The following is a 17295-nucleotide window of genomic DNA, read 5'->3' as shown; positions in this document are numbered from 1 at the left end:
CCCCCCATGAAAATCCTGTCAACCTCCTGAAATCCGAACACTGCTTGGGATTCTACTTCAGTCTGCGCACCCTGGGAAATGCAATTATTTGATCCCCGCTGAGCGCAACTTCGCGTGCATCCCCCGGAGGTGATGCAAAGGAAGGTCCTCACTTAATCTGCAAGGATTTCCGAACGTCTCCTGAGCAGCTCCCGACCTTCAGTACACATCAATGCGAGGTCTGCGTTCCTAGGATCCGTGTTAGGTGTCTTTTCACCTGTGGTCACATTTGTTGACCATGCCGACTTCCCGGAACATCTTCATGGGACAAGACACTAAAAGGCGTCGTCCACAACCAAGAAGTGACAGGAGGCACTAGGCGGACCCGAACGGAAACCTGCCCCCAGCAGCAGCCTGCAGGAAGCACCTGAGCAGGTAAGCGGGGCACAGAAGACGAAAAAGTGTTAAAAAAACGAGAAGTAAGTGGATGAACGGATGGTCCTGGGAGAGAAGGCATTCCTCCAAAAGTAGCGAGAAACTCTCCTGACGGCCGGCGGACAAAATCACCCGCCAGCCTCCGCTCAGAAACATCAAGCGAAGGTGAGAGGCTTCTCACCTGGATCCCGCTCCGAGGACCGCGGCCTCGAGCTGCAAGAACACGCATGCGCAATCTCTACGCGACACCCTCCCCGCGCGCCCGCCCGCCACACCCGAACGCAGGCCTCAACGGAAGTGACGCAAAGCTGAGGGGCGGGGTGGGCTCTGCGCCGGAAGTGGCTCGCAGATAGTAAATAAGGCCCGACAGGGTGGAGAGAGGTGCTGTCTCCATCTTGTTGCCGTCGGCTCCGTGTCCGTCGGCGCCGCGGAGATGGGGAACGTCCTGGGGCTGTGCTCCGTGGCGAGCTGGGTAAGGAGGGTTTTCGTGGCCTTCGGGGGAGGGGGGGCGGCGGTGTTTAAGCGTTAAGAGGTGAAGGAGAAGGGAACGCGGGCCGGGCTGTGTGCGGAGCGTCGGTAACGTGGTGCTCCACCCATCTCGTCAGGGAGTGCCTTCCGTCCCTGTTTTCTCCCTGTCTCCCGCGGTCGCGCCGACGCCGCTTTCGAGGCCCCGCGGCTGGTTGCGAAGAGCGGAGTGCGGGGGCCGCGAGGAGCGGCGGACACCGGAGCGTTGCCCCGAGGGGAGAAGCCGACCGAGCTGCGGCCTCCCTCCCCCACCCCGCCGCCGTCTCTGGTGAAAGCTGCTCCCCTGTTCCTCCAGGTGCCTTTTTGTTGGTGGTTTTTCCCTTGTGTCTGCGTGGGCCGCGTGTCCAGGCGTCTTAGGCCCTTTCCGCGGAGCACCGTGTCTCTCGTCACGTTGCCGGCGACCTCCGGCTGCGGCGCTGCGGTCCCCGGAGGCCTGCCGGCCTCTTTGTTCTGCGGGGCCGAGGACACTTAGACGCCCGGCAGGTGGGCCAGCCCGGCCGTAGTGCGCGGGCGCTGCTCAGCCCCAGCGCCCTGCTGGGTCCCCCTGCCTTCGTGCTACCGCCGAAGGACTGTAGTGCTCAAGTAATCCTACATCTGAGGGTACTCAGTATCTTTTGACCTGAAGCACGCAAATTTCCTTTAATCGGGTGTAGGTCGCATTTTACTTGGATAGCGTCGTCAGAGTGAAACCATTTTTCATTATAACGGTACGGTTTCTTGATTCAGGGGGTGCAAATTTAAGTTAAGATAATCCACACACTCCCCTCCGCATGTAGACAACATACTAACATGACAGTTTTAGTAGTTATTTGTAATTCGGGGCTAGGTATTTGGGTTCACATCATATCTCATTAATCTGTGATTTCTAAATTCCACGTCTAACGCTTGGCTGATTTCCCGAATGACTCCATTATATACAGGGCGCAGAATTTTTATTATTTTACAGATCTCTCCTTTTTTTTTTTTTTTTTTTTTTCAGAAAGTTCTGCTATTGCTTGAACTATAAATGTTAGATTTTAATAAAGTGATGCCTGGAGGTGGTTACTTCCACCGAGATCATTCTCTTGATTACGTTTATATTTCTTCCTGTAGTTGGCCATGAAAACCAGGTATTTTTAATCTCAGTAAAAAAAAAAAAACTCGAGAGTCTACTTGAGTCTATTGTTTAATACAAAAGAGGCATGGTGTAATAAATGTATTACAAAATTATAAATGTTAGAACATTGTTTTCTTTTGGGGGGGAAATGTGTGACTTATAAAGTCAGATTTTGGTCCATTATCAAGTAGGCGTGTTCTTTGTATATAGTAAAGACATAAAAGGAAGAATTCATGTGTTCAGTTTTGTCCTCCAGGACCATGATGAACACCCCCCCCCTCAAACGATTATTGGGGGGAAGGGGTTAAGATTTTTTTTTATATTTATGTATCATAAATCAGAAAGAAAATCGCTTTAGTGGACAATATGGAAAAATAACATTCCTATTAAAGTTTTTACAACTTAATTCTTCATCTTTATTGACTAGAAAATTGGTAAAATTGACACTGCATTTTAGTCATTGTTAATGACAAGGTATATTGGAAAGGTAGTAACAAGCAGACCGTTTTCTTACCTTCCACTAATTAGATCTCTGGCGAATAAGGCTAGGTGGCCAAGGTTGATCTTAAGTGTGCTAGATTATTGTGGCCAGTCTACAAAAGCAATTAACTCTATAGTATGCAATTCTGTCTATATCCCCCCCCCCCTTTCCTTCCTGGTGCTTATGTGTCTATTCCTGAATTGTTCAATTTTGGTGTAATTTTATAGCAACTAAAGGGGACTTTGCCTATAATATACAAATCCATTTTTTTCAGCAGTCTTAATGATCAATACACTAATTTAAAGGTTTTTACAAATTTGCTCCCTGAATGGAGCCTGCTTCTCTCTCTGCCTCTCTCTGTCTGTGTCATGAATAAATAAAACTTTATAAAAAATTAAAAAAAATAAAGGTTTTGACAAATTTACAATTAAATTTTGAAAAGTATTCAGGTCATTAAATTAGAACAGTTAAACCACAATTAAATCTTAGTTTTTACTCAGATTTCTTGAGGCCTAATCAACTTTTGTAAATTTTCCTGAGTTAAAACAGCTGTAGGAAAATTTCTGAACTATGAAAACACGAAAAAAATACATGTAGTACTGTTGTATAGAGATTGGAGTTAATTTTTTATTTTAAGATTTTTTGCTAAGGGGCCTAGAATTAGATTGGTCATAATCCTTGGTTCATGTGTGCTCTTTGATCGGTTATTACATTGACCACTTAAACATCTGTGGATCTCCCACCTAATCCTGAAACTACATTACCATCAATTTATGCCTACCTCAGTGCTTTTCTCCACCACAATCTCAACAATGATGTTAATAACTAGAGTTGATTTTTTTTTTTTGAGGTACTGGACCTTATGTACAATAACAATCATTTTTGTTATTGTTGCCCAAGATAATCTAGTTAAAAAGAAAGAGCTAGTGATTACTGCCTACCTATTTTGTGTCAGCCTCTGCTAGATTTTTGTTTTTTAGTACAATAACTTGGTTTTGCAGAAATGATTCATAGTCACTGAACAATCAAGCAGAGTACAAACTTTAAATGTCACAAAAAATATGCTACCACCAATAATACTCTTCTGTCAATACATGACACATGGATGAAAGGACAAAAATATTTTTTAGGAATGGTAGTAGCATGCTAAACATGTATTTTTAAACAAAGCATTAAATCTTATTTTTCTTGGTTTTAACAAAAATAAAAGTAAATGAGTTGCTGGACGTTAGACATTTCTTCATCAGGAGAGTTTGCTAAAAAGATTCATCTAAGGACATGTTTCTACAGCAGTGGTTCTCAACTGGGCACAGTTTTGCCCCCAAGGGACATTTGGCAATGTCTGCAGGCATTTTTTTTTTCATTGTCCAATTTGGGGTAAGAGGTGCTAATAGCATCTAGTAAATAAAAGCCAGAGATACCGCTAAACTTTTACAACTGCACAGGCTGGCCCCTAGCAACAAAGAATTTTTTGGCCCAAGATATCAGTGCCTAACTTGAGAAATTCTGCTTTATCCTCTTCAGTTGGCCAGAACAAAAAAATGGAATGAAATTCGAGAGTCTTAACTGCTCTTTAAAGAAGCATTTAATAATCCTATTTTTACCCCTACCTTCTGCTTCAGTTATGGATGCTACCTGGTGCCACCAATTCCTGATGTTTGAGAATTCTACTCTACATTCCTTTGATGGCTTATATTTTCAATTTTCTAGGCCTTAAAGGGTCAAAAAGAACAGGAGAAAAAATCTGCAAGTCTTTGACCTTTTCTAAGTTCATTCCTAAGTTTGTTCATTTTAAGTCTACTCCTTTTAAAAAGCCCTTTTTAAAAAAAAAAATTCATTGATATTTCTAAAGGGAGCGTGGGTAAATTCACATATTCAGTCTGCTACCTTTATCAGAATCTCTTTGTATTATTTTTTTATATGTGACCATTGTGTTTTATAACCATAATTATCCTAGTTGTTTAGTTTTAGAACTAAACAAGTCATTCTTAAAACATGTTCCCTGGATTCTAGCATCAGCATACCAAGAGAGTTAGGGAAACACTAAGGGCCAGCATTCTGTTTTAATGAACCCTCCAGGTGATTGTGATAACTGCTGCTCTACACTTAAGTAGTTTGAAAGCGCATTGCATTCCTTTTTAACCATGGCTTCTCCCAGTTTTTTTCATCTTCATGTCCTCTCCTAATTGACTAAATTTTATAATCTGGTGGATTTTTTGAAGAATTCATGGATTTCAGCATGAATTCTTTCATATATAAAAATATCTCTTAAGTTTTTGAGACATTATTTACCAGTATAATAGTATACCATTTCCTTCAGAACTTAATAGTGTTTTCTATGAATAGTGTTTTGTCTTGAAACACTGTGGTGTCCACCCCCTCCCAGAACATCTCACATGTTCTGTTGACTTGTTTCCAACTCTACCTGGATATCTGAAGAGTTTTTACTTATCTTTGAAATTAACCATATATGTCTGACTTTAAATCTATCATTTTTTCTCATCTAGAAAATAGTATTCTATTGAAAATATAGATTCACTTCTTCATCTAGGGAAGTTTTTCTTGTATTTTATCTTTGAATATCTTTTTGTTTATTTAGAAGATTCTCTATTTTAAGGACACCAGTTACCTTCATGATGATATATTGTCTTTATTTTCTTTCCATATTGTTTTTCTATATCTTTCTTTTCTTAGTTGATTTAATTTATGTGAAATTCACACTCTGTAATATACAGGTCCATGAATTTTTGAGAAATCTTGTAGTTATATATAACTACAAAACCGCACCTTAAAAAATTCTGTGATTCCCACCTTGGCAACCACTGTTTTTTCAGTCTCCAGAGTTCTTTCTTCCCAGAGTGGCATATGAATAGGATCATACAGCATATGGCCTTTTTGAGTCTGGCTTTTTTTACTGAGTATAATTCATTTGAGATTTATTCATGTTACGTGTATTAGTGGTTTGTTCCTTTTTATTTTTGCATAGTATTCCATTGCTTGGATGTACCACAAGTTACTTTCTATGTATAGGTGAAGGGCATCTCCACATCCTGGTGATAAAAGAGCTACACGCATTTCTGTAAAGGTGCCATAAAGATTTTTTTGTGTGACTCTTAAATTCTCTTTTGCTTGGGTAAACTATCTAGCAGTGGAATTGCTGAGCAATATGACAAGCACACATTTGATTTCTAAGAAACTACCAAGCTGGTTTTCAAAATAGCTGTACTAATTTTCATTCCTACCAACAAAGAGAGTTCTCAGTACTTGGTATTATTTGATTATTAGGCATTCCAATGTGTGTGTGGTGGTATCTTATTATGGTTTTAGTGTGCATATCTTTAGTAACTGATGATGTTGAGCACTTTTTCATGTGCTTGTTTGCCATCCATGTATTTTTTTTTTTAAATACTAAAAGAATTTTTGCTCAGTTTTTTGGTTGGTTTCTTACTAAGCTTTAAAAGTTCATTATATATTCTTAAGTACAAATCATTTATCAGCTACCTGGTTCCCCTATATTAAAGTCTGTGGCTTGTCTTAATTCTCTTCAGGATGTCTTTCAAAGAGCAGTAGTTCTTAATTTTGATGAGGCTTAGTTTATCAGTTTTCTTTCTTCTGTGGGTCATGCTTTTCATATCATACCTAAGAAATCCTCAGTTAATTTTGGTATATGGTTTGGTTGTGGCTTAAGCTTTTGTTTTGGTGTTTTTGTTTTTTGTTTTAGATTTTAATTTATTTATGAGAGAGAAGCAGAGACATAGGCAGAAGGAAAAGCAGGCTCTCTGCAGGGAGCCTGCTGCAGGACTGGATCCCAGGATCATGACCGAAGCCAAAGGCAGACAGATGCTCAACCACTGAGTCACTCACGTGCTCCTTAAGTTCTTTTAGATAGTTACTTCAGCACTGCTTATTAAAAAGATTATCTTTTCTATATTGTTTTGGTATTTTTATCAAAAATCCTTTTACCATATTTACATAAGTCTATTATGAACTGTATTCTATTTCATTTATTTGTGCCCATACTTTTGCCTAAACTCCACCCTATTTTGATTACTGTGGCTTTAAAGTTAATCTTGAAGTTAGGTAGTGTGAGTCTTCCAGTCTTACATTCCAAAATTCTTTGGGCTCGTCTAGTTCCCTTACCTTTCCATATACATTTTTAAAGCAACTGGTTTATTTCTACCAAACTCCTGCTAAGATTGTGGTTGGAATATGGTTCATTCTATAGATAAGTTTAGAAAGAATTGTCATTTTATAATATTGAGTTTTTCAGTTCATGAGCCCATTTTATTTATCTTCCTGTTTATTTAAGTCATTTAAGTCTTTGATTTATTTCATCAGTGTTTTTTAATTCTCATTTGGTATCTAGTATATATTTTGTTAGATTTATACTTTAGTATTTCTTTTTGTTTAATTTCAGTTTTCAGTTGTTATTTATTGGTGTGCAGGAGTGTGATTAATATAGGTGTACTGACTTTGTGTCCTGAGATCTTGTTAAATTCCCTTGTAATTCTAGTAGCATTCTGTATGTTTTTTGGGGTTTTCCAAGTAAGCAATTATTTGTGAATGGAAACGATTTTTTCCCTCCCTTCTTGTGTGTATTCTTTTTCTTTCTTGTCTTGTACATAAATATATGTGATGAGAACAGATATCCTTGGATATGTTTGGAGCCATAGGGGATATCAGACTTTCACCATGAAGTATGGATGACAGTATAGATTTTTTTGTAAATGCACTTCATCAAGTTGAGGATATTGTCTTCTTTCTTTGTAGAAAGTTTTGTTCAATTTATCAAAAATGACCGTTGAATTTTGTCAAGTGATTTTCCTGCATTCATTGAGATGACTGTAAATGGTTTTTCTTTAGTTTGTGAATATGATGAATTGCATTGATTGATTTTCAAAAGCTAAATCAGCCTATTTTCCCTGACTAAACCCTACCTGGTCACAATATCTTATTTATTTTTAAAGTCTTCTTTAGGGGCACCTGAGTAGCTCAGTCAGTTGAGCATCTGACTCTTGATTTTGGCTTAGGTCATGATCTTAGATCGTGAGCATAGAGCCTGCTTAAGATTCTTTCTGTCCCTCATTCTCTGCCCCTCAGTCCCTTCCCCCACTTGTATGCTTGTGCTCTCTCTCAAAAAACAGGGGGGGGGGGCTTTCTTTGCAGTAGTTTTAGATTCATAGAAAACTTGAAAGATACAAAGATTTCCTGTATATCTCCTGAGCCAACCCATGGGTAGCCTCCTTCATTATCATATCCCCCACCGGAGTGTGTGGGAGGATATATTTGTTAAAATTAGTTAATCTTTGTTGGCATATCATAATCACCCAAAGTTTATAGTTTACATTATGGTTCACCCCTGTTGTTGGACATTCTGTGAGTTTGGGCAAATGTTTAATAACCTGTATCCACCATTATAGTAGCATACAGAATATTTCCAGTGCTCTTAAAATCCTGTGTGCCTTGCCTATTCACCCCTGTACCCACTCCAGTCACTGATACTGTCTCCATGCTTTAGCCTTTTCCAGAATTTCATACAGTCGTAATCCTACAAGATGTAGTTTTTTTTCACATTGTTTTAAGTTGATAGTACTCATTTAAGATTTTTTCAGGTCTTTTCATGGTTTGAGAACTCCTTTGTTTTCAGCACTAATACACCATTATTTAGATGTACCACAGTTTATTTGTTCATTAATCTACTGAAGGACATCTTGGTTGCTTCCAAGTTTGGGTAGTTAGGAATAAAGCTGCTGTAAACATCCGAGTGCAGGTTTTAGTGTGTACGTGAGGTTTTCTTGGTACTTAACTGGATTGTATTGGTAAACATCTGTTTAGTTTTATAAGAAACTGTCAAGCTGTCTTTCAAAGTGGTTGTACCGTTTTCCTACCAGCAGTGTATGAGAATCACTGTTGATCCATATGCTCATCAGCATTTGGTATTATCAGTGTTTTGTATTTTAGCCTTCCTAATAGGCATATAGTGATATCTTATATTAACACACATTTCTCATACACATATGAAATATGTGGAACATCTTTTCATATATTTGCCATCTATGTATGGAGTTTGGTGAGGTGTCCATGGACCCATTTGTTAATCTGATTGTTTTCTTATTGTTGTGTTTTAAGAGTTATTTCTGGGTTTGGGATAATAGTCCTTTAAGATCCGATATGTCTTTTGCAAATATTTTCACACAGTCGGCCTCTCTTCATTCTTTTGACATAGACCTTTGCAAAGCAGAATTTTTAAAATTTTAATGAAGACCAGCTTATCAATTATTTTTTCTTTGTGGATCATGCCTTTCATGTTGTATCTGAGGAGTCATTGCCACAACCAAGATCATTTAGTTTTTTTGTATATAATCTTATACTAGTTTTATAGTTTTAGGATTTATATTTAGATTTAAGATCTATTTCGAGTTAATTTGGGGGAAGGGTGTGAGATCTGTGTATGTTGAGATTCGTTTTTTTGCATGCTGATGCTCAGTTGTTACAACACCTTTTGTTGAAAAAACCATATTTGCTTCGTTGAATTGCCTTTGCACCTTTGTCAAAGATTAGCTGATTGTATTTATCTGAGGCTATTTATCGCTGTTTTGTTCCATTGATTTGTTATTTTCTTTTTGACAGTGCCACACTGACTTGATTACTGTTGTTGCTTCATAATAAATTTTAAGTCTGGTAGTATCAGTCCTTCAACTTTGTTCTTCAATATCATGTTGGTTATTCTGGGTCTTTTGTCTCTCTATATGAATTTTAGAATCAGCTTATCAATATCTACACAAGAACTTGTTGAGATTTTAATTGGGAATGCACTGAATCTATAGATCAAGTTTGAGGAATTGATATCTTGATTGTATTGAGTCATCCTAATGCATGAACGTGGAATATCTGTTCATTTATTTTGCTTATCAGAATTTTGTGTTTTTTCTCATATTGATCTTCTACTTATTTTGTTAGATTGATACCTAAGTACTTGGGGGTTTTTGGTTTTGGATACTAATGTAAATGGTAATGTATTTCTAATTTCAAGTTCTTTTTTATTGCTGATATAGGAAAGTGATTGACTTCTGTATTTAAACTTTGTATTCTGCAGCCCTACTATAATGGTTTTTTGGGGCTTTCTTTTGATCCATTCTTTTGAATTTTCTATGTAGATGATAATGTCATCTGTGAAGAAAAATAATTTTATATTTTTTCCAAGTGCATATACCTTTTATTTCCTTTTCTTGTCTTATTATTAGCTGAAACTTATAGTCAATGTTGAAAAGGAAGAGTGAGGAAACATCCTTGGTTTGTACCTGATATTAATGGGGAGGCTTCAAGTTATTATTTTTTTTGTAATGTTTTAAATTCCTAGTTTGATAATTCCAGCATCCCTACCATATCTGATTTTGATGTTTGCTCTCACTCCTTAAGTTTTGTTTTGTTTTTTACCTTTTGTTGTGCTTTGTAACTTTTTCTTGATAGTTGGACATGCTGTACTGGGTAAAAGTGATTGATATAAATAGATTTTGGTCACATTGTGGTGAGGTGTTAGGGAAGAAGTTTCCACAGCCCTATGTTTAGGTCTTAGTCATTTAGTGAGCCTATGTCTTTGGACTGTGAACTATACAAGTGTTTCTCAGGGTTTTTTTCCCTAATAGAAGAGGATGGCTAGTTTGGGCTGGAAGTGAGTATTTCCATTTCCCTGCACTATTGTGGCTTTGATAATACCCCCCAGGTTAGGTTCTCATTAACTAGTTTCTCCTTAGCGTAGGCATTGTAAAGAACAGTGTTTTGGGTATGTTTTAAAACAGTTCCATTTCCCCTCTGCTGCAGGAAGCATGAGGGAATTTCTACAGTTCTTCGGTTAACAGTTTGTCCTACCTGGGCATTGGTTCCTAAATTCATTTCCATTTGTGAATCTCTGCTCTGGTAAGCCATAACTCCTTATATTTGCCTATCTGTCTCCAATCTTGAGGGCAGTGGTTTATCCTATATCCTAATCGCTCTTATGGATCCTAAAAGTTCTTGATTTTTCACTCTGTTCAGCTTTTTACTAGTTAGGACGGAGTGGTGACTTCCATGCTTCTTGCACGGGGAAACAGGTATTAGAAGTCTTCATATCCTTTTTATATTGTTGATTTTGAATTGGCAAGATATTAAGGATTTATGTTCATGAAGGATACTGGTCTGTTCTTTAATAAGTCTTTGGCTTTAGCGTCAAAGTAATTCTGGCTAGAAAAGAGTTGTGAAGTGTTTTGCCTCTTTAGTTTTCTAGAATAGTTTGTGTAGAATTCATAATTCATCCCTTAAATGCTTAATATAACTCACTGGTGAAACCGTCTATGCCTCGAAGGTTTTTAACTACAAATTTAATTTTTAAGTGTGTGTGTGTGTGTGTGTGTGTGTGTACTTTGTTTTGGTTTGGTTAGGGTTTGGTTTTTGTTTTGTTTTGTTTTAGATTTTATTGTTACATGTGTACACCCAACATGGGGCTTGAACTCACAAGCCCAAGATTAAGAGTCAGATGCTGTACTGGCTGCATCAGCCAGGCTCCTATGTCAGATTTTTTTAATTGAATAATTTCTGGCAGTGTAGGTTTTTCATAGACTTTCTAAGCTAATAAATAAAATTGTTCATATGTTCCCCTTAGTTTTTTAATGCTTTTAGTGTCTGTATTTGTGTCTCTTCACATTTCCATGATTCATGATTTGTGCGTGTTTACTCTTGTTCTTTTATTTTTTAATATCCTGATGAGTCTAAGTTTATTAGTTGTAATGGTCTTTTAAAACTGGTTTCACTGATTTTCTCGTTCTGCTTTTAACTGCCTTGATTTGTTTTCGTTACTATTTTCTTAATTCTACTTTGGTTTTAATTTGCTAATTTGATTTTTTTTTAATGTAGAAGCTCAGATTGTTTTGAATTTTTTGTCTAATGTAGTCATTAAGTACTGTAAATTAATTTTCAGTGTGTTCACAAATGTAGTGTGTTAATTTCATTCCATTTCCTTTTGATATCTTTTCTCTCTGGATTAATTAGAAGTGTGTTACTTAGTTTCCAGATATCTTTTCTGTTATATGTTTATTGCAATTTGAGATTTAGTTTATGGCCACGAATATGTTCTATTTTGGTCAAGTGCATGGTTCTGTGCACTCTGGAAAACAATTTGTGCACTCCTCTAGTTAGATTGAATATTCCCTAAATATGTTAGGCACAACTACTTGATAATATTGTACAAGGTTGCTATATGCCGATTTTTGTTTTGCCATATGAGAGAATATAAATGTGAACTTGTCATTCTTTTCAGTTTTATTTTTTTCGGTGTATTTTGAAATTCATTTATTAAATGTAGAAACATTTAGGACTGTAGGTTTTCCATTAATATCCCATATCTCTGTTTATGTCCCCTTTTCATTCTGAAGTGTCCCTTCTTATCAACCCTGGTAGGATTGTTTGCTCTAAAATCTATTTTATCTGGTGCTGCTGTAGCATGGTGTTTATTTCTTTCGTTTTTAACCTTTTGGCGTTTTTATATTTAATTAGGTTTCTCATAGAAGAGGGTTGGATCTCAGTATTTTATCTGTGATGGTCTTTGCCTTTTCATTGGGAATTTTATGCCATTTACATTTAGTGTGATAATTGGTTATGTTTGGGCTTATTAAGTCAACCATCTGTTTTTTATTTGTCCTGTTTTCCCCTTTCTGTAGCTTTTTTGCCTTGTTTTTCATTAATTGGCCATTTCTTAGTGTTCTGTTTTATTTCCATGGCTTACTAGCTATACTTCTTTGTCTTGAGTTTTTCAGAGGTTACTTTAGGGTTTATAGTATTCATTTTTAATTGTTTATAATCTGACCTCATGTCCAGTCGTACCACTTATTTACAGTTTAAGAACCTTACAGTAAAATATACTTGAATGTTTCTTGCATACTATTTGCAATCATCATATATTTTTTCTGCCTTTGTTACAACCTCCTACAATGTGTTGCTATCATTTTTGCTTTAAAAGGATAATTATCAGAATCCCTGGGTGGCTCCGTGGTTTAGCGCCTGCCTTTGGCCCAGGGTGTGATCCTGGAGTCCTGGGATCAAGTCCCACCGTCGGGCTCCCTGCATGGAGCCTGCTTCTCCCTCTGCCTGTGTCTCTGCCTCTCTTTCTCTGTGTGTCTCATAAATAAATAAATAAAATCTTTATAAAAAAATAAAAACAAAAAATAAAAGGATAATTATCCTTTAAAGAATTTTCTTTCTATAAGAAAATAACGTTTTTTCTTTTGTGTAGATCGAGTTTTCTTGTATGTGTATTGATGAACTACCTGGTATCATCTTTTAGCTTGAAGGATTTCCTTCAACATTTCTGGTAGTGTAGGTCTGCTAGTTTTAGATTCTTGTCCTTTCTATATCTGAGAATGTTTATATTTTACATTAATTTTTTTAAGATTTTATTTGTTAGATAACTTGGGGGAGAGGGAGAAGGAGACTCCCCACTGAGCAGGGAATCTGTTGTGGGGCTTGATCCCAGGACCCTGATATCATGACTTGATATCACCAACTGAGCCACTGGGGTGTCCCTTTACATTAATTTTTGAAAGACAGAATAAAACTTTTTCATTTATGGTTTTTTTTCAGTAATTATTTTTGGCTTGCAGTTTTTAAATTGTTAATGGATATTTATCTTTTTATATTAAATGCCTTAATTTTTCTGCCTGCTTCTTAAATATTTTTCTGTTCATGGTTGTTTTTAAGTAGTTTGATTATAAGTTGGTGTGGTTTCCATCATGTGTATTTTGCTAGAATTTCATGGAGCTGCTTGGATCTGTGAATTTATAATCTTGATTAAATTGGGGGATATTTAGACAATTATTTCCTGAGATGAACTCTTCTGTCTCATCTCCTCTCTGAGAACTCCAATTTCACTTCCATTAGGCTGTTTGAAGTGGTCTACGCTGATGTTCTGTTCATTTCTGTCCTAGCATTTTTGTCTCATTTGCTTTATCTTTGGGTTTATTAACCCTTTTTGTAGTCTTAGTATTTTTGGTTCAGTGACTGTATTTGGTTTTTTTTTTTAGATTTGATAGAGATCTTTTAAGTTATCTTCTACATCTCCTTCTTAATGTGCTGATTTTTTTTGTCTCCTTGAGCTTATGAAATATAGTTAAAATAAAACTTTGTTATTACAATTTAGTCATTTGTGTTATTATCAGGTTGATTTTTTTATTGGTTTTTCCCATTAAAGGTTGTATTTTCCTGCCTTTTTGTATACCTATCAATTCTTTATTAGATGTCAGACATTATAAATTTTACCTAGAGGGATGCTGGATGTACTTGTATTTAAAAAGAAAATATTCTTGGGCATAGGTGAGTTACTTGAAGAAAATTTGATCTTTTCAGTGTTTCCTTTGGCTTTGTTGAGTGAGACTGGAGCAGCCTTTAGTTTTATGACTCATTTTTTTTCTAAGTAATTGCCTATAGCTCAATGTCTCCTGGATTCCAAGGTGTTTCCACTATGGCTGGTGGGAATACCAACTCTTACCTCTTGTTGGGTAATTTATTCAAATGCATGCACTGATCACTGCTTTGCTGAAGACTCAAGCTGACACCTCTGCAGATTTCCAGAGCTTACTCTGTCACTTTCTCCTCTCCAGGATTCTGTCTTTAAACTCTAGCTACCTTTATTTCTCTCAGCATCCAACTCTGTTCCAGCTCCTACTTCTTATCTCCTTAATTCAGGTACTGCTGGCCTCTGCCTGCACTCGGAAGCTCTCCCAGGCAGAAAGAGGAGTCAGTCATGTTGCTCACATTGTTTCCTCTATCAGAAATTACTGTCCTGCAATCACCTCTTGTTAATTGTCTGAAAAACTATTGCTTTAATTTTTTCCATTGGTTAGGGCAGTAGGATATGTGTCCTCAGTATTAACTGCATCTCTCTTGACCTACGTTCATAGAAATTATCTCAAGCTTTTTTTCTGTAATTTTTTTTCAGTTGTCAATTTTGTTTCTCGATAATTATTCTTTAAGTTTGACTTTCTAAAAAAATTTTTTTTTAAAGTTTGACTTTCTCTGCTCATCTTATTTTCCCATTTCATCTTGAACTCTTTGATTTGCACTTGTACAGAATTTCCTTTTCTTACTGAGTTATATTTTGTTTCAGACTGGATTCTTCAATTGTCTCTCTGTCACCCTAGTTTTTTCCTTCCCCTGAGGGATGTGCTTATATATTTTTTGCTAGAGTATGTTTGCATAGTTGCTGTGACTTATTTCTGTCTTGTTTAAGCTTGATATAAACAGCTTTGTTTCTGCATTATGCTGCTTGCTGTAGTGTGTTTGACTTCTGCAATATTCCCTTCCCTTGGTTTCTGAGACTTTCTCCCCAGAGCTATAGCTAAAAGGCTGGAATATCCTAGTCTGTTCAATTTTTCTGAAGTCTGACGGTGTGGTGGCGTTCAGCCTAGGTGATGGTCCGTACTTGTGAGAACACTTAACGCTTTGCCTTTCTGAAATAGTGGCAAATGTGCTTATCAATGTTCAACTCTCCTGTTGAGGGAAGTATCCTGTTCCCCAGGTACATACTAGTAGTTTAGTGTGGAGTTCCACTGGAGAAAGTTATCTAGCTGGAGTTTTCACTACCACCAATTCAAAAAAGGAAGAAGATAGGGATGCCCATTTCCTTCCTTTTCTCTTCTAGGGTATTTGAGAATTCTCAGAATTTTGTGAATTTACCACTATGATAACTGGGAGTTAAAGGACAGGAGGTGGGTGATGGGCTTGTAATCATGAATATTCTGTTTTGTTTTAGGTGAACTCTTTGCTGCTGGTGATTTTTTTTCTTTGTTGTTTTAACTGATTTGATTTATTTTAATGTAGAGATCAAGCACTTTTATGTTGGACTTTGGTCCTTTATATGGAAATTAATAAGTTTTATAGTTTGTGAATAATTATATGTAAACCGAATACATTTTGTTCCTTGGTAATTTAACTTCAGTCCTTTCTCTTTTTTTGAGTGGATGAAACAAATTTTCACTGTATCATTTTAAACTCTACAGATTTTTAATATTCTTTCTCCTCAGATACCATGTTTATGTGGCAGTGCCCCATGTTTGCTATGTCGATGCTGTCCAAGTGGAAACAACTCTACTGTGACTAGATTGATCTATGCACTTTTCCTGCTTGTTGGAGTATGTGTAGCTTGTGTAATGTTAATACCAGGAATGGAAGAACAGCTGAATAAGGTTAGTTTTTTTTTTTTTAATCGATTAACTGAACCTGTATAATTAGTATGCATAAAACTGTTGAGTTTTAGAAACTGTAATCCACAAAGTAAGATAATATGTAATTCTAAGTTTAGTAATCTTTATAGTTTTTTAGGAAAGAATATAAAATATGTATAAGCTGAAGTTCTGTGAATGTGGTACAGAAAATGGGCTGTGGTAATGAGAAATAAGTCTAATCAGTTAAATGTCAGAACTCAGTGGGACTTAGGGAAAAAGGGACATTCTAAGAATGAGTAGAACTTTTATATGCAGAGGTTGAAAGTAGGAAGCAAGATGAGGATAAAGAACTTGTTGAGTGTATGCTTTAGGAAGACTGATCTGATAATTAGAAGTCAAGCAGTTAATTTTGGAGTCTCTTTTAATCATGTGATCAAGAACTGTATAGAAGGCTAGCAATAGCTTTTCTGGATGTAGAATTAACTAAAACTGGATTTAAATATTGTCAGTGATAGAATCCTACATAATACCCAGGTTCTGATTCTAGACAACTAGGAGGAAACTTACTGTTAACCTAGAAAAAGAAAAATAGTGGTTTTTTTATTTTATTTTAAGAAATCAGGTTATAAAAGATGAGGAAAATATAGTTTGTAAAACATTGACTTAGAGATACTGCATTACGTACATGTGAGAGTGAGTGTGTTTTTGTGTGTATCCAACAAGAAGTAGAAAACACAGAATGTCACAAAAAAGAGATCCTAGCTAGAGGTGTTTTGGATCTGGAGGTGAAAGTTTGAAATCATGGCAGCATATGCTGAAGAAGACCATTCAAAGCAAGCCGGACTCTAACTTTGACAAAAGCTCTTACTAAAAGGGGTTGGTAGAGAAAAGGGAAACTTTTATAGGAAACAAGGAAAAAACAATGAAACAAGGGAATGCCCTGTTATGCAGACCTTAGGAAGAAAGTATTTGACTGCCAGTACATCTTCAGAGTGCTGGGACCAGAAATAGGAGAAGAATCATATAGCCATGAGGAATTTTTTTTTAAGATTGTATTATTTGTTCATGAGAGACACAGGTAGAGACACAGGCAGAGGGAGAAGCAGGCTCCCATAGGGAGCCTGATGTGGGACTCGATCCCAGGACCCCAGGATCATGACCTCAGCCAAAGGCAGATTCTCAGTCACTGAGCCACCCAGGTGCCCTGAGAAAATTTATCCATTTTAGTTATTAACTGCTAATTTGAGGAGTTTTATAGCAAAAATGGAGGTCTGAGAGGACAGCTGAGGTCTGCAATATTGCAAATCCTAAAAGGATTTTTTAGGATGAGATTTAATGATTTGTATTTTGTAAAAATTTGTATTTTGAGAGGAGTTGAAGATATGAGCTTCAGTCTGTATGAGGGAGAGAGGAAGAAAGTGATCAAGAGAAGGTATAGAAGTTGGCTTTCCACCAAACAAGATGAGTGACTATAGAAAATTTGAGGCTGAGAGAGTATGGCAGTTTTAAAGCATAGTGAGTGTCTGCTTAGGTTTGCATAGCAGTAAGGAAAGATGATGAAAATTTGGGAAATGAGATTATTATGATTG

The 17295-nt window shown here is 36.8% G+C and overlaps 1 protein-coding gene across 1 annotated transcript in view; it reads left to right on the top strand.

Annotated features, from left to right (window-relative positions):
• Positions 1-726: 726 nt before the first annotated feature.
• The window catches only part of SERINC1 (serine incorporator 1), a 31924-nt gene continuing 15355 nt past the window's right edge, over positions 727-17295 (top strand). Inside the window, exons 1-2 of the mRNA XM_025422904.3 lie at positions 727-886; positions 15566-15727. Of these exons, the coding sequence (XP_025278689.1) occupies positions 848-886; positions 15566-15727 (201 nt within the window). The 5' untranslated portion in view covers positions 727-847. The remainder of the gene's footprint in view (positions 887-15565; positions 15728-17295) is intronic.

Source organism: Canis lupus, chromosome 1, assembly GCF_003254725.2.
Source record: "Canis lupus dingo isolate Sandy chromosome 1, ASM325472v2, whole genome shotgun sequence".
Classification (NCBI taxonomy): Eukaryota; Metazoa; Chordata; class Mammalia; order Carnivora; family Canidae; genus Canis; species Canis lupus.
The sequence above is the reverse complement of the archived record's forward strand: the minus strand, read 5'-3'. Positions and strand labels throughout refer to the sequence as shown.